General features: G+C 42.0%; 1 protein-coding gene and 1 long non-coding RNA gene across 6 annotated transcripts; both read left to right on the top strand.

Moving 5' to 3' along the window:
* The first annotated feature begins 9,248 nt into the window (after positions 1–9,248).
* LOC121568286 lies at positions 9,249–17,258 on the top strand. Of its 2 annotated transcripts, XR_006001225.2 has the most exons (5): positions 9,249–9,583; positions 11,862–11,924; positions 13,891–14,106; positions 14,191–14,244; positions 16,739–17,258. It is a non-coding gene; the product is annotated as an uncharacterized LOC121568286 (long non-coding RNA). The 2 variants fall into 2 exon arrangements; XR_006001224.2 differs by having other exon boundaries at positions 13,891–14,244.
* A 1,088-nt stretch (positions 17,259–18,346) lies between these two features.
* Positions 18,347–22,667, top strand: LOC121567624 (upstream stimulatory factor 1-like). Of its 4 annotated transcripts, none has more exons than XM_045219748.1 (11): positions 18,347–18,547; positions 19,195–19,262; positions 19,433–19,482; positions 19,597–19,748; positions 19,926–20,039; positions 20,297–20,450; positions 20,647–20,734; positions 20,989–21,047; positions 21,202–21,296; positions 21,514–21,642; positions 22,217–22,667. In XM_045219748.1, exons 2-11 carry the CDS (start codon positions 19,255–19,257, stop codon positions 22,304–22,306), a joined length of 939 nt encoding a protein of 312 aa, XP_045075683.1. In that variant the 5' UTR covers positions 18,347–18,547; positions 19,195–19,254; the 3' UTR covers positions 22,307–22,667. The 4 variants fall into 4 exon arrangements, with proteins under 4 accessions (XP_045075683.1, XP_045075697.1, XP_045075677.1 ...); XM_045219762.1 differs by having other exon boundaries at positions 19,597–19,715; XM_045219742.1 differs by having other exon boundaries at positions 18,350–18,547; positions 21,202–21,314.
* The last annotated feature ends 434 nt before the right edge of the window (positions 22,668–23,101 follow it).

Below are 23,101 nucleotides of genomic sequence, written 5' to 3' on the forward strand. Positions count from 1 at the left end.
AATTTATTTGCAAATTATGGTGGAAAATAAGTATTTGGTCAATAACATATTTTTAAGTGGGAGAACTTGCACAATTGGTGGCTGACTAAATACTTTTTTTCCCCACTGTATATACAGTTGAAGTCGGAAATTTACATAGACCTTAGCCAAATACAGAATCCCTGTAATCAAATCTGTCTGCTGATTGAATTACCTCGCTAGATGCATGTTGGACTTTGTGTCATGTTTTTCTTTTTTCTCCACTTGTTAAATTCATATAAAGACATTATTTCATATAAAGATACAGTTGAAGTCAGAAGTTTACATACACCTTAGCCAAATACATTTAAACTCAGTTTTTCACAATTCCTGACATTTAATCCTAGTAAAAATTCCCTGTCTTCGGTCAGTTAGGATCACCACTTTATTTTAAGAATGTGAAATGTCAGAATAATAGTAGAGAGAATTATTTATTTCAGCTTTAATTTCTTTCATCACATTCCCAGTGGGTCAGAAGTTTACATACACCCAATTAGTATTTGGTAGCATTGCTTTAAATTGTTTAACTTGGGTCAAATGTTTCGGGTAGCCTTCCACAAGCTTCCCACAATAAGTTGGGTGAATTTTGGCCCATTCCTCCTGACAGAGCTGGTGTAACTGAGTCAGGTTTGTAGGCCTCCTTGCTCGCACACGCCTTTTCAGTTCTGCCCACACATTTTCTACAGGATTGAGGTCAGGGCTTTGTGATGGCCACTCCAATACCTTGACTTTGTTGTCCTTAAGCCATTTTGCCACAACTTTGGAAGTATGTTTGGGGTCATTGTCCATTTGGAAGACCCATTTGCGTCCAAGCTTTAACTTCCTGACTGATGTCTTGAGATGTTGCTTCAATATATCCACATAGTTTTCCTTCCTCATGATGCCATCTATTTTGTGAAGTGCACCAGTCCCTCCTGCAGCAAAGCACCCCCACAGCATGATGCTGCCACCTCTGTGCTTCACGGTTGGGATGATGTTCTTCGGCTTGCAAGCACCCCCTTTTTCCTCCAAACATAACTATGGTCATTTTGGCCAAACAGTTCTATTTTAGTTTCATCAGACCAGAGGACATTTCTCCAAAAAGTACAATCTTTGTCCCCATGTGCAGTTGCAAACCGTAGTCTGGCTTTTTTATGGCGGTTTTGGAGCAGTAGCTTCTTCCTTGCTGAGTGGCCTTTCAGATTATGTCGATATACAGTGGGGAAAAAAGTATTTAGTCAGCCACCAATTGTGCAAGTTTTCCCACTTAAAAAGATGAGAGAGGCCTGTAATTTTCATCATAGGTACACGTCAACTATGACAGACAAAATGAGGAAAAAAAATCCAGAAAATCACATTGTAGGATTTTTAATGAATTTATTTGCAAATTATGGTGGAAAATAAGTATTTGGTCAATAACAAAAGTTTCTCAATACTTTGTTATATACCCTTTGTTGGCAATGACACAGGTCAAACGTTTTCTGTAAGTCTTCACAAGGTTTTCACACACTGTTGCTGGTATTTTGGCCCATTCCTCCATGCAGATCTCCTCTAGAGCAGTGATGTTTTGGGGCTGTCGCTGGGCAACACAGGCTTTCAACTCCCCTCCAAAGATTTTCTATGGGGTTGAGATCTGGAGACTGGCTAGGCCACTCCAGGACCTTGAAATGCTTCTTACGAAGCCACTCCTTCGTTGCCCGGGCGGTGTGTTTGGGATCATTGTCATGCTGAAAGACCCAGCCACGTTTCATCTTCAATGCCCTTGCTGATGGAAGGAGGTTTTCACTCAAAATCTCATGATACATGGCCCCATTCATTCTTTCCTTTACACGGATCAGTCGTCCTGGTCCCTTTGCAGAAAAACAGCCCCAAAGCATGATGTTTCCACCCCCATGCTTCACAGTAGGTATGGTGTTCTTTGGATGCAACTCAGCATTCTTTGTCCTCCAAACACGACGAGTTATATTTTGGTTTCATCTGACCATATGACATTCTCCCAATCCTCTTCTGGATCATCCAAATGCACTCTAGCAAACTTCAGACGGGCCTGGACATGTACTGGCTTAAGCAGGGGGACACATCTGGCACTGCAGGATTTGAGTCCCTGGCGGCGTAGTGTGTTACTGATGGTAGGCTTTGTTACTTTGGTCCCAGCTCTCTGCAGGTCATTCACTAGGTCCCCCCGTGTGGTTCTGGGATTTTTTCTCACCATTCTTGTGATCATTTTGACCCCACGGGGTGAGATCTTGCGTGGAGCCCCAGATCGAGGAAGATTATCAGTGGTCTTGTATGTCTTCCATTTCCTAATAATTGCTCCCACAGTTGATTTCTTCAAACCAAGCTGCTTACCTATTGCAGATTCAGTCTTCCCAGCCTGGTGCAGGTCTACAATTTTGTTTCTGGTGTCCTTTGACAGCTCTTTGGTCTTGGCCATAGTGGAGTTTGGAGTGTGACTGTTTGAGGTTGTGGACAGGTGTCTTTTATACTGAAAACAAGTTCAAACAGGTGCCATTAATACAGGTAACGAGTGGAGGACAGAGGAGCCTCTTAAAGAACAAGTTACAGGTCTGTGAGAGCCAGAAATCTTGCTTGTTTGTAGGTGACCAAATACTTATTTTCCACCATAATTTGCAAATAAATTCATAAAAGTCCTACAATGTGATTTTCTGGATTTTCTTTTCTCAATTTGTCTGTCATAGTTGACGTGTACCTATGATGAAAATTACAGGCCTCTCTCATCTTTTTAAGTGGGAGAACTTGTACAATTGGTGGCTGACTATATACTTTTTTTCCCCACTGTAGGTCTTGTTTTACTGTGGATATAGATACTTTTGTACCTGTTTCCTCCAGCATCTTCACAATTTTTTTTATTTTTTATTTCACCTTTATTTAACCAGGTAAACCAGTTGAGAACAAGTTCTCATTTACAACTGCGACCTGGCCAAGATAAAGCAAAGCAGTGCGATAAAAACAACAACACAGAGTTACATATGGGGTAAAACAAAACAAAGTCAAAAATACAACAGAAATACATATAATATACAGTGTGTGCAAATTTAGCAAGTTATGGAGGTAAGGCAATAAAATAGGCTATAGTGCAAAATAATTACAATTAGTATTAACACTGGAATGATAGATGTGCAAGAGATGATGTGCAAATAGAGATACTGGGGTACAAATGAGCAAAATAAATAACAATATAGGGATGAGGTAGTTGGGCGGGCTAATTTCAGATGGGCTGTGTACAGGTGCAGTGATCGGTAAGGTGCTCTGACAACTGATGCTTAAAGTTAGTGAGGGAGATAAGTGTCTCCAGCTTCAGAGATTTTTGCAATTTGTTCCAGTCATTGGCAGCAGAGAACTGGAAGGAATGGCGGCCAAAGGAGGTGTTGGCTTTGGGGATGACCAGTGAGATATACCCACTGGAGCGCAGACTACGGGTGGGTGTTGCTATGGTGACCAATGAGCTAAGATAAGGCAGGGATTTGCCTAGCAGTGATTTATAGATGGCCTGGAGCCAGTGGGTTTGGCGACGAATATGTAGTGAGGACCAGCCAACAAGAGCGTACAGGTCACAGTGGTGGGTATTATATGGGGCTTTGGAGACAAAACGGATGGCACTGTGATAGACTACATCCAATTTGCTGAGTAGAGTGTTGGAGGCTATTTTGTAAATTACATCGCCGAAGTCAAGGATCGGTAGGATAGTCAGTTTTACGAGGGCATGTTTGGCAGCATGAGTGAAGGAGGCTTTGTTGTGAAATAGGAAACCGATTCTAGATTTAACTTTGGATTGGAGATTCTTAATGTGAGTCTGGAAGGAGAGTTTACAGTCTAACCAGACACCTTTACAGTCTAACCAGACACCTTGTAGTTGTCCACATACTCTAGGTCAGACCCGTCGAGAGTAGTGATTCTAGTCGGGTGGGCGGGTGCAAGCAGGGTTCGGTTGAAGAGCATGCATTTAGTTTTACTAGTGTTTAAGAGCAGTTGGAGGCTACTGAAGGAGTGTTGTATGGAATTGAAGCTCGTTTGGAGGTTTGTTAACACAGTGTCCAATGAAGGGCCAGATGTATACAAAATGGTGTCGTCTGCGTAGAGGTGGATCTGAGAGTCACCAGCAGCAAGAGCGACGTCATTGATATACACAGAGAAAAGAGTCGGCCCAAGAATTGAACCCTGTGGCACCCCCATAGAGACTGCCATAGGTCCAGACAACAGGCCCTCCGATTTGACACATTGAACTCTATCTGAGAAGTAGTTGGTGAACCAGGCGAGGCAGTCATTTGAGAAACCAAGGCTATTTAGTCTGCCAATAAGAATGCGGTGGTTGACAGAGTCGAAAGCCTTGGCCAGGTCAATGAAAACGGCTGCACAGTACTGTCTATTATCGATCGCGGTTATAATATCGTTTAGGACCTTGAGCGTGGCTGAAGTGCACCCATGACCAGCTCGAAACCGGATTGCATAGCGGAGAAGGTACGGTGGGATTCGAAATGGTCGGTGATCTGTTTGTTGACTTGGCTTTCAAAAACTTTTTGAAAGGCAGGGCAGGATGGATATGGGTCTGTAACAGTTTGGATCTAGAGTGTCACCCCCTTTGAAGAGGGGGATGACCGCGGCAGCTTTCCAATCTTTGGGGATCTCAGACGTTACGAAAGAGAGGTTGAACAGGCTAGTAATAGGGGTTGCGACAATTTCGGGCGGCTAGTTTTAGAAAAGAAAGGGTCCAGATTGTCTAGCCCAGATGATTTGTAGGGGTCCAGATTTTGCAGCTCTTTTAGAACATCTGCTGTCTGGATTTGTGTGAAGGAGAAGCGGGGGGGGCATGGGCAAGTTGCAGCGGAGGGTGCAGAGCTGGTGGCCGGGGTAGTGGTAGCCAGGTGGAAAGCATGGCCAGCCGTAGCAAAATGCTTGTTGAAATTCTCGATTATTGTAGATTTATCGGTGGTGATAGTGTTTCCTAGCCTCAGTGCAGTGGGCAGCTGGGAAGAAGTGATCTTATTTTTTGCAACAAGGTCCTTTGCTGATTGATTTGCACTTTTCGCACCAAAGTACGTTCATCTCTAGGAGACAGAACGCGTCTCCTTCCTGAGCGGTATGACGGCTGCGTGGTCCCATGGTGTTTATACTTGCGTACTATTGTTTGTACAGATGAACGTGGTACCTTCAGGCGTTTGGAAATTGCTCCCAAGGATGAACCAGACTTGTGGAGGTCTACAATGTTTTTTCTGAGGTCTTGGCTGATTTCTTTTGATTTTCCCATGATGTCAAGCAAAGAGGCACTGCGTTTGAAGGTAGGCCTTGAAATACATCCACAGGTACACCTCCAATTGACTCAAATGATGTCAATTAGCCTATCAGTAGCTTCTAAAGTCATGACATCATTTTCTGGAATTTTCCAAGCTGTTTAAAGGCACAGTCAACGTAGTGTATGTAAACTTCTGACCCACTGGAATTGTGATACAGTGAATTATAAGTGAAATAATCTGTCTGTAAACAATTGTTGGAAAAATTACTTGTGTCATGCACAAAGTAGATGTCCTAACCGACTTGCCCAAACTATAGTTTGTTAACAAGACATTTGTGGAGTGGTTGAAAAACGAATTTTAATGACTCCAACCTAAGTGTATGTAAACTTCCGACTTCAACTGTATATATATATAAATATAGGACCAAATACATATCACAACAAGAGAGACAGCACAACACTACATAAAGAGAGACCTAAGACAACAACATAGCGTGGCAGCAACACACGACAACACAGCAAGGTAGCAACCCAACATGAAAACAACATGGTAGCAACACAACATGGCAGCAGCACAACATGGTAACAGCACAATACATGGTACAAACATTATTGGGCACAGAGAACAGCACAAAGGGCAAGAAGGTAGAGACAACACTGTCCAGTTTGAGTGTTTTTTTGCAGCTCATTCCAGTCTCTAGCTGCAGCAAACTGGAAAGAGGAGCGACCCAGGGATGTGTGTGCTTTGGGGACCTTTAACAGAATGTGACTGGCAGAACGGGTGTTGTATGTGGAGGAGGTATCTCAGTTAGGGGGGAGTGAGGCCTAAGAGGGTTTTGTAAATAAGCATCAACCAGTGGGTCTTGCGACGGGTATACAGAGATGACATTTACATTTACATGTAAGTCATTTAGCAGATGCTCTTATCCATAGCGACTTAAAAATTGGTGCATTCAACTTAGGATAGCCAGTGGGACAACCACCACTGGGGGAGGGGGGGTGTAGAAGGATTACTGTTATACTATTCCAGGTATTCCTTAAAGAGGTAGGGTTTCAAGTGTCTCCGGAAGGTGGTCAGTGACTCCGCTGTCCTGGCGTCGTGGGGGAGCTTGTTCCACCATTGGGATGCCAGAGCAGCGAATAGCTTTGACTGGGCTGAGCGGGAACTGTGCTTCCGTAGAGGTAGGGGGGCTAGCAGGCCAGAGGTGGATGAACGTAGTGCCCTCGTTTGGGTGTAGGGTCTGATCAGAGCCTGAAGGTAAGGAGGTGCCGTTCCCCTCACAGCTCCGTAGGCAAGCTGTTTACAGAGGAGTATAGAGTGCAGTGATGTGTCCTATAAGGAGCATTGGTGGCAAATCTGATGGCCGAATAGTAAAGAACATCTAGCCGCTCGAGAGCACCCTTACCTGCCGATCTATAAATTACGTCTCCGTAATCTAGCATGGGTAGGATGGTCATCTGAATCAGGGTTAGTTTGGCAGCTGGGGTGAAGGAGGAGCGATTACAATAGAGGAAACCATGTCTAGATTTAACCTTAGCCTGCAGCTTTGATATGTGCTGAGAGAAGGACAGTGTACCGTCTAGCCATACTCCCAAGTTCTTGTATGAGGTGACTACCTCAAGTTCTAAACCCTCAGAGGTAGTAATCACACCAGTGGGGAGAGGGGCATTCTTCTTACCAAACCACATGACCTTTGTTTTGGAGGTGTTCAGAACAAGGTTAAGGGCAGAGAAAGCTTGTTGGACACTAAGAAAGCTTTGTTGTAGAGCGTTTAGCACAAAATCCAGGGAGGGGCCAGCTGAGTATAAGACTGTATCATCTGCATATAAATGGATGAGAGCGCTTCCTACTGCCTGAGCTATATTGTTGATGTAAATTGAGAAGAGCGTGGGCCCTAGGATCGAGCCTTGGGGTACTCCCTTGGTGACAGGCAGTGGCTGAGATAGCAGATGTTCTGACTTTATACACTGCACTCATTGAGAGAGGTAGTTAGCAAACCAGGCCAAAGACCCCTCAGAGACACCAATACTCCTTAGCCGGCCAACAAGGATGAAATGGTCTACCGTATCAAAAGCTTTGGCCAAGTCAATAAAAATAGCAGCACAACATTGCTTATAATCAAGGGCAATGGTGACATCATTTAGGACCTTTAAGGTTGCAGTGACACATCCATAACCTGAGCGGAAACCAGATTGCATACCAGAGAGAATACTATAGACATCAAGAAAGCCAGTCAGCTGAATATTGACAAGTTTTTCCAACACTTTTGATAAACAGGGCAAAATAGAAATTGGCCTATAACAGTTAGGATCAGCTTGATCTCCCCCTTTAAATAAAGGACGCACCGTGGCTGCCTTCCAAGCAATGGGAACCTCCCGAGAGAGGAGAGACAGGTTAGAAAGGTCAGAGACAGGCTTGGCGATGATAGGGGCTGCAACCTTAAAGAAGAAAGGGTCTAAACCATCTGACCCAGATGGTTTTTTGGTGTCCAGTTTAAGGATCTCCTTTAGCACCTCAGACTCTGTAGCACCTCGGACTCTGTGACCGCCTGCAGGGAGAAACTTTGTAGTGGGGCAGGGGGAAAAGAGGGAGGAGCATCGGGGCTAGTCGCATTAGAAGGGGTGGGAGATGAGGACATTTTGGACGGGCAAGGAGGCATGGCTGAGTCAAATAGGAATCCTGACTTAATGAAGTGGTGATTAAAGAGCTCAGCCATGTGCTCTTTGTCAGTAACAACCACATCATCAACATTAAGGGACATGGACAGCTGTGAAAAGGAGGGTTTATTCTCCAGTGTCCTAGAAGAACAGCCCTTAGCCGTGGTATATTGGCCATATACCACACCCCCCCGGGCCTTATTGCTTAAGTATACTATACGTGTACTATACATTATTTTATATAACTGAGTCAATATTCCTTCATTCCTTTTACCTAAATGCTGGTCAGTTTGTTAAAGCATTAATTCCTTACATGTATCTATCTATCATTGTATTTCCCCCTCTGCAGATGTAAGAAGACAGTTACATTCACAGAGATCACACCTGCAACCCCTGAGACATCTTTCAAGCTCTAAAGTAAACTATTTAACTGGAATTACAGTTTTTCATTAGAACTCTATTCTTGAGCATTTTTTCCAGATCATTTTGCGTGTAGGTTTTGATGTCACACTATGGCAAGAAATTAGTTCCAAGGTGTAGGCTCAGGAGACAAGGGGAATATTGAAAGGCTTTATGTAAGACAGTAAGTCTCTTCCTGGGGAACTAGTACCCATGGATGTAAATGGCCTATACAACAGGGGGTACTTGGGAAGACTCATGGGCAGAGCAATATGTGATTGGGGGTACAGTAAACAAAAAAGGTTGAGAACCACTGTTCTAGACCACATCAAAGGGCAAAATAACTATACCTTCTGGAACAAATGATTGTATTTGTTAAGTTCCAGAGAGCGTAATCGGTGTTGCCAAATATACAAAGGTGTGTGGGCCAATGTTCTTTCTCAATTTTGCAGGTTCTCAGCTTTTTTCTTCCTCCATCTGTAATCATCATGGCCCCCTGTAGTAATAATCAAGGTGTGGTTCTCTTATATCTCATCAGGGAATGGGATCCAGGAAATCCACTCACTCTAAATCCCATCAACAAACATCTTACAAGGGGATGCGTCCTGTCCTGATCATACCCATAATGAGTCCTGGCTATAATCCCCATTATGAATATCTCCTAATAATTTATTGAGCTAATGTTGTGGACAAGGCATGGAAAGATGTAGTCAAAAACATCTCACAAATCCATTTAGAGAAAGAGTAACAGAACAATCGAGATAACACAAACAGATACTATAGAGCCCTGTTGTTGACAACACAGCTCACTAAATATATTAACAAATATATCAAAACATATACTGAGAATTATGAACATATGAGTATGCTGTGAAAAACAGTACTTTTGAAGAGTAGCAAGACTCCTCATGACTTAACAATGGGAAATTAAAAACATCCTTGTTATGGGTTAACAAGTGTACATGCTGATCTGATATCAAGAAAGAGTATTCAATCACACTCCACTTTAGTTGTCAATACAATACATCCTGTTTTTTGCTCAGAGAAGATGCAACACAAGCCCACTTGATTGGACAGTAGCTCTTTAAACCCCCTCCCCCCTCCCAACTCCTCTTATTTTTCCTTCTGCTCTCTTCATTTGTGCCCTGCCCAGCCTACAACAGTGATTCTCACATTTCTGGGCTCTTATATTGCCATATACTGTATGTATTGCATTGCTGAAGCTAGAACCACGTGAACATTGAAGACAGCCCTGAAATACAGTCAACAGCGACAACGGTAAGATAATACATTTCCCACTTGAAATATTGCATGGAAATAAACCTGTTGAATGGTGGAACAATCTGGGAAATACTCCAGCCAAATTCTAGACAATACAAAATGTTCAAACTTGTACTCTTTGGCTTCATAATACTATGGAAAACATGCTTTTCAGAGATACTGTACAAGTAAATACAACTCATGGATATCTATATCCATTTTTAAATCCTCAAATGGGCAAAGACATGGAGATATTTACTGCTAACAAGCTTCCCAGCTCCGGTCATTTTTTAACAACATAATTTACAGTTTCTAGTGCCTCTTGACTTCCTGTCTATTTAATCCCAATTAGATAAACAATGGCAGGAATTCTTGGACGATTTGAAGATCAATGGAAACAAATATCACACCCAATTCAGTGGTTACTGTTTTTACGGGTAGAAGGAAATCAACTGTATTCTAACCCAAAGTTTTTTTTTTGAACAATGTTGTCGATTTTCAAAAGAGTCCACAAGACAAGGAACTCTGTTAACTCTTGCAAAACAATAAATGTGTTTTCAAAATGTAGTTGCCTTCTCAAAACACAAATACATTAATCAAAACGATATTATACCGTCAACATTGCTAATACATTCATCAAAAGAACACGACTGCCTGCAAAAAGATTAAGGCAACCATACTTATCTCGAAGCAGACAAAACAGAAAGTTAGTCTGTCTTTAAAGATCCCAGTAGATCAATACCTTTTCCTGGCAGTCACTAAATCATGATGATCAAAATTGGAACTAAAACTATCCAAAAGTGCAGAATTATGGGCAGTTACTCTCCTTTTATGCATATTTCACCAAACAATTTCAAACACATCAAATCAAATATTATTCCTGATAAAGAAAATATATTTAAAAAATAAGCACATTGTGTGAAGGATTCATTCATCGGTATCATCACAATACAATTCCAAACCTGGTATGTTCATAGTTTTGTAGACTTTCCATTTGGGCACAAAAACACAATCCATAATAGAAATAGGAAAGGTGAATCACAGTAGGTTGGTGGCACCTTAATTGGGGAGGACGATCTTGTGGTAATGGCTGGAGCAGTATAAGTTGAATGGTATCAAATATGTCAAACACATGGTTTGATGCCGTTCCATTCGCTCCGTTCGTACCATTAATATGCACCGTCCTCCCTTCAGCAGCCTCCACTGAGGTGAATACAATGGAGAAATGTATATGGCTCAATCTACACCAAAATAATGGAAGGTCACAATGTTGGAGAGGATAGAGATCCAAAAATGATTTCTATGCGATTGAGAAAAACTGTAAGACTAGGACAGCTGCAGTCAATGTTGGATACAGTAATGCAGTGTTGACCCAACCACCCTGTAGGCTCATGGGGGGTACTCATTCACCTGTGGACTACCCGTCTGGACTACTGCAACTCGCTGTTGGCTGGGTTTCCCGCTTGTGCCATCAAACCCCTGCAACTTATCCATAACACTGCAGCCTGCCTGCTTTACAACCTTCCCAAGTTCTCTCATGTCACCCCGCTCCTCTGCACACTCCACTGGCTTCCAGTCAAAGCTTGCATCCACTACAAGACCATGGTGCTTACCTACAAAACAGCAAGAGGAACTGCCCCTCCCTACCTTCAGGCTATGCTCAAACCCTACACACCAACCCGAGCACTCCATTCTGCCACCTCATGTCTCTTGGCCCTCCCACCCCTACGGGAGGGCAGCTCCCGCTCAGCCCAGTCCAAGCTCTTCTCTGTCCTGGCACCCCAATGGTGGAACCAGCCAAACTCTTCTCTGTCCTGGCACCCCGATGGTGGAACCAGCTTCCCCCTGAAGCTAGGACAGCAGAGTCCCTGCCCATCTTTCGAAAACATCTGAAACCCTACCTCTTCAAACAGTATCTTAAATAATCCTCCTCAGCTTGACCCCCTCCCCCTTCTAGCTCTGATTCTACTGATAGCTACTTTATTGAGGAAAAATTTACTTTCTATGCCTGTGATATGTGGTTGTCCCACCTAGCTATCTTAAGATGAATGCACTGTAAGTCGCTCTGGATAAGAGCGTCTGCTAAATGACTACAATGTAAATGTTAATAGATAGATATTCAGCATTATAGTCAGGATTATGGGGATAGCTTCAACTTGCCTTCAAACTTGTGATGGGTGGAAATGTTGCCCCATGCTTAGACCTATCCAATGGTTTCAGAGTTGAGATCTACAGGGAGTTCCTAGAGGTAAGGGTCAAGTTGGAATTCAAAACCAGTGTGTTTTATATTCCACAGAGCGACACTGGGGCATCGGGAACATGTTCGTCTTTTCCACAAAACTTCTCTTCCTGGTTCTGGGTGGGTAAGCTAGGAAGCTCTAGACCAGTGCTGCACGCACAACAAGCTCATAAATCAGGAGAATCCCTGTAATCAAATCTGTCTGCTGATTGAATTACCTCGCTAGATGCATGTTGGACTTTGTGTCATGTTTTTCTTTTTTCTCCACTTGTTAAATTCATATAAAGACATTATTTCATATAAAGATACAGTTGAAGTCGGAAGTTTACATACACCTTAGCCAAATACATTTAAACTCAGTTTTTCACAATTCCTGACATTTAATCCTAGTAAATATTCCCTGTCTTAGGTCAGTTAGGATCACCACTTTATTTTAAGAATGGGAAATGTCAGAATAATAGTAGAGAGAATGATTTATTTCAGCTCTAATTTCATTCAACACATTCCCAGTGGGTCAGAAGTTTACATACACCCAATTAGTATTTGGTAGCATTACCTTTATATTGTTTAACTTGGGTCAAACGTTTTGGGTAGCCTTCCACAAGCTTCCCACAATAAGTTGGGTGAATTTTGGCCCATTCCTCCTGACAGAGCTGGTGTAACTGAGTCAGGTTTGTAGGCCTCCTTGCTTGCACACACTTTTTCAGTTCTGCCCACACATTTTCTATAGGATTGAGGTCAGGACTTTGTGATGGCCACTCCAATACCTTGACTTTGTTGTCCTTAAGCCATTTTGCCACAACTTTGGAAGGATGCTTGGGGTCATTGTCCATTTGGAAGACCCATTTGCGACCAAGCTTTAACTTCCTGACTGATTGCTTCAATATATCCACATAATTTTCCTTCCTCATGATGCCATATATTTTGTGAAGTGCACCAGTCTCTCCTGCAGCAAAGCACCCCCACAGCATGATGCTGCCACTCCTGTGCTTCACGGTTGGGATGGTGTTCTTCGGCTTGCAAGCACCCCCTTCCTCCAAACATAACTATGGTCATATTGTCCAAACAGTTCTATTTTTGTTTCATCAGACCAGAGGACATTTCTCTAAAAAGTACAATCTTTGTCCACATGTGCAGTTGCAAACCGTAGTCTGGCTTTTTTATGCCGGTTTTGGAGCAGTGGCTTCTTCCTTGCTGAGTGGCCTTTCAGGTTATGTCGATATTGGACTTGTTCTACTTTGGATATAGATACTTTTGTACCTGTTTCCTCCAGCATCTTCACAAGGTCCTTTGCTGTTGTTCTGGGATTGATTTGCACCAAAGTACGTTCATCTCTAGGAGACAGAACGCGTCTCCTTCCTGAGCGGTAAGACGGCTGCGTGGTCCCATGGTTTTTATACTTGCATACTATTGTTTGTACAGATGAATGTGGTACCTTCAGGCATTTGGAAATTGCTCCCAAGGATGAACCAGACTTGTGGAGGTCTACAATGTTTTTTTCTGAGGTCTTGGCTGATTTCTTTTGATTTTCCCATGATGTTAAGCAAAGAGGCACTGAGTTTGAAGGTAGGCCTTGAAATCCATCCACAGGTACACCTCCAATTGACTCAAATGATGTCAATTAGCTTATCAGAAGCTTCTAAAGCCATGACATAATTTTCTGGAATTTTCCAAGCTGTTTAAAGGCACAGTCAACTTAGTGTATGTAAACTTCTGACCCACTGGAATTGTGATACAGTGAATTATAAGTGAAATAATCTGTCTGTAAACAATTGTTGAAAAAGTTACTTGTGTCATGCACAAAGTAGATGTCCTAACCGACTTGTCCAAACTATTGTTTGTTAACAAGAAATTTGTGGAGTGGTTGAAAAACGAGTTTTAATGACTCCAACCTAAGTGTATGTACACTTCCGAATTCAACTGTATGTATCTCAACATTAATCTACTTTTGAGGTCTAAAACCATCTGACAAACTTTCATTTATGAGTGAAATGTCCCTTTAACCTTTTACTGTATCAATACATGGAGTTGTTGTAAAAACCAAATGAAGCAATATTGTAAGTCTTTGTATGTCTTGTACTTTCAGTCACCTGTTCAGCAGAAAAGAAAGGCAATTTTGGAAAACTTACTGCCTGTATCACTGAAGACAACAGCCTCATGTTGGAATGCAGGTACCCACAATGTCCTGAGTCACCGTCCTTTAATTGTAACTTCCTCACCACAGAGGACGGGGTCCTGTTGGGGAGCTCTTACAACAACTTTCAGACGAGAAATGACTCAACCTTTGACATTACAGCAAAAGGTTGGTGTCGGCTTATTCTCATTGGCCATGCCCTAACTAATTTCAATGAGACAAAGAGTTATAACTGTACTTTGATACGGAAAGGTATGGAAGAGAGGAAGAACATCACTATAAACTACAGGAACCCCCACAACAAACGTGAGTATCAATCAAAATAATAGATAAATACAGTTGAAACTACTTATAGACCTACAGGTAACTGCAAAAATAATAGAAACACTTGAGTAAATGAGGGATACAAAGTATATTGAAAGCAGGTGCTTCCAAACAGGTGTGGTTCCTGAGTTAATTAAGCAAAGATCATCCCATCATGCTTAGGGTCATGTAAAAAATGCTGCCCAGGACATTATTTTGGCTACCATGGCTATGCCCCATAGGATAACAATGCCTCCATCCACAGGGTACGCGTGGTCAATGAATGGTTTGATGAGCATGAAAACGATGTAAACCATATGCCATGGCCATCTCAGTCACCAGATCTCAACCCAATTGAACACCTTTGGGAGATTCTGGAGTACCACTTGAGACTGTATTTTCCACCACCACCAACAAAACACCAAATGATGGAATATCTCATGGAAGAATGGTGTCGCATCCCTCCAATAGAGTTCCAGACACTTATAGAATCTATGCCAAGGTGCATTGAAGCTGTTCTGGTGGCTCGTGGTGGCCGAACGCCCTTAAGACACTTTATGTTGGTGTTTCCTTTATTTTGGCAGTTACCTGTATATCCCCTTTGAAGCAATGACAGCTACATTCTGGCATTGTATAATAAGACAAAAATATACACTACCGGTCAAAGGTTTTAGAACACCTACTCATTCAAGGGTTTTTCTTTATTTTTACTATTTTCTACATTGTATAAAATAGTGAAGACATCAAAACTATGAAATAACATATATGGAACTAAAAAAGTGTTTAAAAAAATCAAAATATATTTTCTATTTGAGATTCTTCAAATAGCCACCCTTTGCCTTGATGACAGCTTTGCACACTCTTGGCATTCTCTCAACCAGCTTCATGAGGTAGTCACCTGGAATGCATTTCAATTAACAGGTGTGCCTTGTTAAAAGTTAATTTGTGGAATTTCTTTCCTTCCTAATGCGTTTGAGCCAATCAGTTGTGTTGTGACAAGGTGGGGGTATACAGAAGATAGCCCTATTTGGTAAAAGACCAAGTCCATTTTATGGCAAGAACAGCTCAAATAAGCAAAGAGAAACGACAGTCCATCATTACTTTAAGACATGAAGGTCAGTCAATACGGAACATTTCAAGAACTTTGAAAGTGCAGTCGCAAAAACCATCAAGTGCTATGATGAAACTGGCTCTCATGAGGACCGCCACAGGAATGGAAGTCCCAGAGTTACCTCTGCTGTAGAGGATAAGTTCATTAGAGTTACTAGCCTCAGAAATTGCAGCCCAAATAAATGCTTCACAGAGTTCAAGTAACAGACACATTTCAACATCAACTGTTCAGAGGAGACTGTGTGAATCATGTCTTCATGGTCAAATTGCAGCAAAGAAACCACTACTAAAGGACACCAATAAGAAGAAGAGTCTTGCTTGGGCCAAGAAACACGAGCAATGGACATTAGAATGGTGGAAATGTGTCCTTTGGTCTGGAGTCCAAATTTGAGATTTTTGTTTCCAACCGCCGTGTCTTTCCCACCGTAAAGCATGGAGGAGGAGGTGTTATGGTGTGGGGGTGCTTTGCTGGTGACACTGTCTGTGATTTATTTAGAATTCAAGGTACAATTAACCAGCATGGCTACCACAGCATTCTGCAGCTATACGCCATCCCATCTGGTTTGGGCTTAGTGGGATTATCATTTGTTTTTCAACAGGACAATGACCCAACACACCTCCAGGCTGTGTAAGGGCTATTTTACCAACAAGGAGAGTGATGGAGTGCTGCATCAGATGACCTGGCCTCCACAATCCCCCGACCTCAACCAAATTGAGATGGTTTGGGATGAGTCGGACCGCAGAGTGAAGGAAAAGCAGCCAACAAGTGCTAAGCATATGTGGGAACTCCTTCAAGACTGTTGGAAAAACATTCCAGGTGAAACTGGTTGAGAGAATGCCAAGAGCGTGTAAAGCTGACATCAAGGCAAAGGGTGGCTATTTGAAGAATCTCAAAAATATATTATATCTTGATTTAACACTTTTTTGGTTACTACATGAATCCATGTGTTATTTCATAGTTTTGATGTCTTCACTATTATTCTACAATGTAAAAATAAAGAAAAACCCTTGAATGAGTAGGTGTTCTAAAACTTTTGACCGGTAGATTAAAAAAAAACGCTATTCCGTGTCTTATGGACAAAGTTGTCAAGTTCATAAGGTCTCTATTTCAAATATATTTCTGAAATCTAGCATGACCTGCATGCATTCCTATGTATTGTCAAAAGGCACATATGACTGGGGAAAGTTGCAATGCAGCCCTAAAAGTTTGATGAAATTAGGTGGATATAAACAAATGATGATAGCTGAGTGGAAAAAACTCCAATGTCCACCATATAACAGGAACACAGATTAGGCCCACTGCTGAACAGAGAACTCATTCTGACAATATTCCTCAAGTGGATGACTTTGTACATGTTAATGAACACAATAACCTTCCTCTCCCCAGAACACATCAAAGCTTGCTCTACCATGGGGTTGATGTTGCATCAAGCTCCCACCCTGCTATGGCCCGTGGTATTCATGTCACTATGGAAGATCCTTTCCTGAATGCACAACCTACCCTCACAAGCTGAAGCTCAACTCTGTCTGAATTAGGCTACTTTGTACAGAACACATCAAAGCTTGCTCTACCATGGGGTTGATGTTGCATCAAGCTCCCACCCTGCTATGGCCTGTGGTATTCATGTCACTATGGAAGATCCTTTCCTGAATGCACAACCTACCCTTACAAGCTGAAGCTCAACTCTGTCTGAATTAGGCTACTTTGTACAGAACACATCAAAGCTTGCTCTACAATGGGGTTGATGTTGCATCAAGCTCCCACCCTGCTATGGCCTGTGGTATTCATGTCACTATGTAAGATCATTTCCTGAATGCACAACATACCCTTACAAGCTGAAGCTAAACTCTGTCTGAATTAGGCTACTATGTACAATTCATAACATGAAATTAAAAAATAAAATATATTTAGCCTTCCTGTGGCCTAATTTGAAATAGAACAATCAATATTTGGAATTATTGTAAATCTAGCCATATAGGCCTAGTGAATCCCTCACTCTCAAACTGACAACCTCAGTGACTCCAGTCTGTTCTAATATAATAGCCACACACATGAGACAACAATCCACAACAAGCATTATGAAGTAATGAATGGAGTAACATACATTTTATAAAATAGATAATGTTCAATAGTTCAAAGACTCATATTTTGTTTTCAGAGTCACATTCTTGCTAAACATTTTTAAACATGGTGGAATAACATTCAATTCATTGCAACATGATGTTAACAACATCGCGGCTTATGTATAAGAAACGAATTTCCCATATGAAATACTGCGCTGGTGTAGCTCAGTGGTTACTTCGAACACTTTCTCATTCAGACAGTCCTAAACCTCTGCAAAGGGGTTCGAACCACGGGCGCTGTCCAGTGTTTTGCCAGTCACTTATTCATCACTGTAGCTAACCTTTGATTATATTGAGCAAGAAAATAGAGACTACAACAAAACAAGAGTTACTATGTATGCATAAATTGGAATTTAGATTACATTTCACATAATTGCTGCCTGTGATACAAAGTAGTGAAACAGTGAACCCCTTTGGCCTACCTCCCCATGGTCCCAGATCCAGCTCGGTTTTATTGTCTCCTTATATGAGTTATAGCTACCACTTCTAAATAAAACAATCCATATTTTGAATATTTTTTTGTTGAGTAGCTAGATTACTGTAAACTCGCCAGTCACTTTTTCATCACTGTAGCAATTTGATGGGTATTGAGCGGGAAAATAGAGACTACAACAAAACAAGACAGAGTTACGGTGCATGCAGTCATCATTCATTCGCGAATTTAGATTAACTTTCACATAACTGTCTATGACACAAAGTTGTGAAACAGTGAACCCCTTCGGACCAAAATATATTTTTTTGTAGGCTACTTGCCCACGGTCCCAGATTCAGGATCGGTTTTATATTGTGTCTCCTTCTGATTTATACTAGGGGTGTGGTTAGAATGCTGATCCTAGATCTGCACAGTTGATGAAGCCCGGTAAAGATGGCCACCACATTAGATCCATTTGATTTATCTTACCCGGCGCAGTTTCGAGAAGCAATGGAATGGTAAACGGGTCAAATCTGCACACTGAGCGCGCCAGACGATGTAAATTAAGCGCACATAAAATGTGGTACATGCGCAGACCATAGTCATTGGCGCAGACAGCCAGTAATGTTGACAAACAACTGGGGAGGGGCCAATTGCACGGTAAGTGTTTCCGATCTTGTATGTAGCTATTGTACAAATACTGTATTCTCTATGCAATTAAATGTTTCAAGCAGCGTTGTACAAATGCCACATTTTGACATTTGCCTGGCTTTATTACTGGCTAAATAGCTAGTTTACGTTAACTCACAACATTAGCTAGTAGCAGCTAGCTATAGCAAAGGTGCTTTGTTTTACTGACCCGTCGCAGCTTGAAGGAACCGCTGGAATAATGCAGCTTAATGCTAATGCTAGCTACATATTCGTAATTTATACAAGTAAATATCGTTATGTGTGTTGGTTAGCTACAACTTTAGCACGATGGATTTAGCATTTTGAATTTTGATATTTCGCTGCAGCTGTTTGCATGACGTCTTCAGCAATATAATGATCTGCAAAGTTACAGGGTAGTTATTTGCTGAATGTTCCACGCTCGCGGCTACATTGTAGGGGGGCAACATCGACTGTAACTACTGAAGGGGCCTAAATAGTACTGTTATCGCTCCAATCAAACATACTGTATAGCTGGTTCCTAGATTATTCTAGATCGATACACGCCGAGCCTGTACCAATGTTTCAGGTTAGTGATTGGGGTTCTGTAGCCTAGTTTGTTTTCCCCAAAAGATAACCAGATGTACCTTTTCCTGTAGCCTGTTTAGCTCCCGGGTGAATGAAGGAGATTCTCTTTCCAGTTGACATTGTCTGTGAAAATGAAGGGGTGAGCTAACAAAACATTGATTTAACCATAATCCATTTGAACCAAATCTACTTCCACATGATTTGTTGTAATGAATTTGAGTGTTGGGCTGGATGGTCATATTCTAGCACAAGTTGAAAGAGTGGTGTGTTACTGTATATTAACATAGTTATTCTTTTTTCGTTATGTAGTCAACAGAAAAGCCCTGACCCGGATGAAAGTGCACATGTCATTGAAGAAGGTAATGTCATGTAGAAAGGAAATAATGCCCCTCAAAACATCAGAAGACAAGACACCCGTGGTATTTTCTTGCTGATATTATAGAGACTATGTGTTCTGATTTTTGCTCTACCAGGTGCAGTGGCTACAGCAGATGACCCATCAGCTGCCATCGCCACCATTCAGTCTGCCGCCACCTTCTCCTCAGAGCATCCCATAAAGTATCTATTCAAGACTGAGGGAGCAGGGGGGCAGGTAGGGGAGCTGTACTACCCTCCCACTGGTCAGGTACAGTTAGGGAGAGCATACTCTACAGGGCTCACTAGATCTAGCCGAAGTCCCTGAGCTAGAGCTCTGAGCCCAGCCATTGCCCATCCATAGTTTTCTGAGGCTCAGTCTTCTGTCATTACTAATGACCGAATTGATGTTTCGCTCAACAAACCTGTGTGTTTTATTTTGCTGAAGGTGACATACAGAGTCATCCAGGTGTCTGATGGACAGTTGGAGGCTCAAAGTGATGGAGCCACAGCGGTCAGTGTGCTAACTGGATTTCCTGCAGCCACACAGCCTGTGACCCAGGTGAGAATTTATATGAGCAGGACTTGGGACCCTCTCAGCGGGAAACACTGGTTGAAATGATATAAAAATAAGTCATTTCAACCAGTTTTGCCCACCAGGCTAGTAGTATTCAATCAGTCAGATTCTGGAAATCAAACATAGCATTGTTTTTAATCTGGGATAATAAAGATTCTCTATTCTATTCCTCTACTTCTACTACTCACTGTGTACAGTTTTCATTGTTATTCAACACTGACAAAGGTGTCCTCTTGCTGTAGGCTTTGTTCTCTCAGTCCGAGGGGTTGGAGGGGGACAGCACTGAGACTCATTACACCTACTACCCTGCCACCATCGCTGATGCTTCACCAGGCACCATGGTAACCAGCGTGGTGCAGGCATCTGATACACATCTAAGTCAGAGCACTCCCACTGGTGAGGAGATTAAGGAGACTCAATCACATATAAATAGAATTGCTAGATAGAATGAATAGCTCTTATTTTTATACTCAATCAGGTTGTGCATTTATTTCCAGTTGGCTTTCCATTGTGATTGCCATTTGATATTGATACATTTATATTGACAATTTGGATTGAAGGAAGCAGGGGAATTCTTTGTTCTTTGTTTCAGGGCAGTTGTATGTGATGATGTCCCCCCAGGAAGTGCTGACGGGAGCCAACCAGAGGTCCATTGCACCTCGCACACAACCTTACAACACGTAAGCTGCCATTTTGATCAGTGCAGTAGGTACTGGACTGGAGAAGCCAGGAGAATCATCACAGTTACCATACTAGTTAGTCACACTGTCCTGTGTCCATTCATGAGTTTCTTTGTGTGTTGGGTTATAATTACTTAGCCTTGTTACTGTTTTAGCATCACATATGGATGTGTGCATGCGTATCCTGTGTATGACAACCGTTATCATTGTAATATATCTGTTTTATTAATGTCTATACTGATTGTGTCTGGCAGAAAATCAGAGATCCCACGCACTTCTAGAGATGACAAAAGGCGAGCCCAGCACAACGAGGGTGAGACCTAGATACCCATCATAAATTACTCGTACAATAATTAATATGAAATGTCTCTTAAATGCTAGTTGGGTTTGCATGTCATAATGAGCACAGAATCATATGTTGCCCTGCCAACTTACTCAAATTTGTCATTGTGTAATTTGTCTCCAAGTTGAACGTAGACGCAGGGACAAGATCAACAACTGGATCGTCACGCTCTCAAAGACCATCCCAGACTGCAATATTGACCCTACCAAGTCAGGGCAGGTCAGTATCAGCAATGAGGTCAGTATCACCATAAAAGGGGTCACTATCAAGTCTCATGAGTATGGCCAGGATTTTTTCCTGACCATGTTACCTGACTAGAAATAACTTAGCTATAAAAACGAGGACCCAGAGTTTTTCCTTGTCAGAACACATTCTCAGGAAAAACCTCCTGGCCCTACATGGGAGAGGGTGACATGGTCTTTGTGTTTTGGTCCAGAGTAAAGGTGGGATCCTCTCCAAAGCCTGTGACTATATCCAGGAGCTCCGGCAGAACAACCTCCGGCTAGGGGATGACCTAAGCACCCTGGAGAGGCTCAGAATGGACAACCAACTACTGAGGCAGGAGGTAAAACACTACGGCTGCATTTACATAGGCAGCCCAATTCTGATATTTTGCCCAATTATTGTAGAAAGAGCTGATCTGATTGGTCAAAAGACCAATAAGTGGGAAAAGATCAGAATTGGGCTGCCTGTGTAAACAGCCTACTATGATTCGTTCACGCTTTATAATAGGTTCAGATTTTGATTTTGCTGATCAGGCTGTAGGATTAGTGAGTGAGTGAGTGATTTTTGTGCTATCATCAATCCTGTTCACCTACTTACTACAATACTAATTATATGCAATCACACAGAACCACAGAAAATGTGTTTGAGATTTGACTACATTGTAGTCGGACTGCACAGCATCACTGATCTATGAATCACCTTGCATTCAAACAACTACTTATTAACTACTAATAAAGTGATCAAGGTTAGGGGTTCTGTACCTCGCCGTGCTCAAACTGTACCCCTCAAACATGCTGAAAATGTAACTTGCGAACAAAATACCAAACCTTAGGACAACTTTTCACGAAAATCCATGCATCAGCTGTAATAATAGGCTTTTTTTAAAGCTGCTTTTCCCCTCCAATTTTTCACAGGTAGAAGACTGGAAATCCAAGAACCAGATTCTGAGGAACCAGCTGCGACAGAATGGCATTGTTGGAGCAGCAAGCGCAGACCCTCAGTGAGGAGCAGCATGGGTAGTCAGGGGAGAGGACAGATGTTGGATCATAGAATAGGAATATCTCAGTGGAGGAATGGTAGAATTAACATGTGACAGAACTTTGGACCTCAAACCAGAAGAAATTTCTCCACTTCACTACAAAATCAGTCTGAAGGAGTTTGCAGATAGGTCATTAAATGGTCACATTTTACATAAGGAACACCATGTTAGCTCTTATAAGTAAAGATTTTTCCCACAGCTCTTCAGCTGTCATGTACATACAATTGTTTAGCTTTTTTACCTTTGACACATTTGCGCTTCATTGTCAAGTATATTTAGTAACTCTTAGTATAAGTTTCAAAATAAATTTACAGTCGTGGTCAAAAGTTTTGAGAAGGACACAAATATTAATTTTCACAAAGTCTGTTGCCTCAGTTTTTATGATGGCAATTTGCATATACTCCAGAATGTCATGAAGAGTGATCGGATGAATTGCAATTAATTGCAAAGTCCCTCTTTGCCATGAAAATGAACTTAATCCCCAAAAAACATTTCCACTGCATTTCAGCCCTGCCACAAAAGGACCAGTTGACATCATGTCAGTGATTCTCTCATTAACACAGGTGAGAATGTTGACAAGGACAAGGCTGGAGATCACTCTGTCATGCTGATTGAGTTAGAATAACAGACTGGAAGCTTTAAAAGGAGGGTGGTGCTTGAAATCATTGTTCTTCCTCTGTTAACCATGGTTACCTGCAAGGAAACACGTGCCGTCATTATTGCTTTGCACAAAAAGGGCTTCACAGGCAAGGATGTTGCT

The sequence above is a fragment of the Coregonus clupeaformis genome, chromosome 6 (assembly GCF_020615455.1).
Source record: "Coregonus clupeaformis isolate EN_2021a chromosome 6, ASM2061545v1, whole genome shotgun sequence".
Classification (NCBI taxonomy): Eukaryota; Metazoa; Chordata; class Actinopteri; order Salmoniformes; family Salmonidae; genus Coregonus; species Coregonus clupeaformis.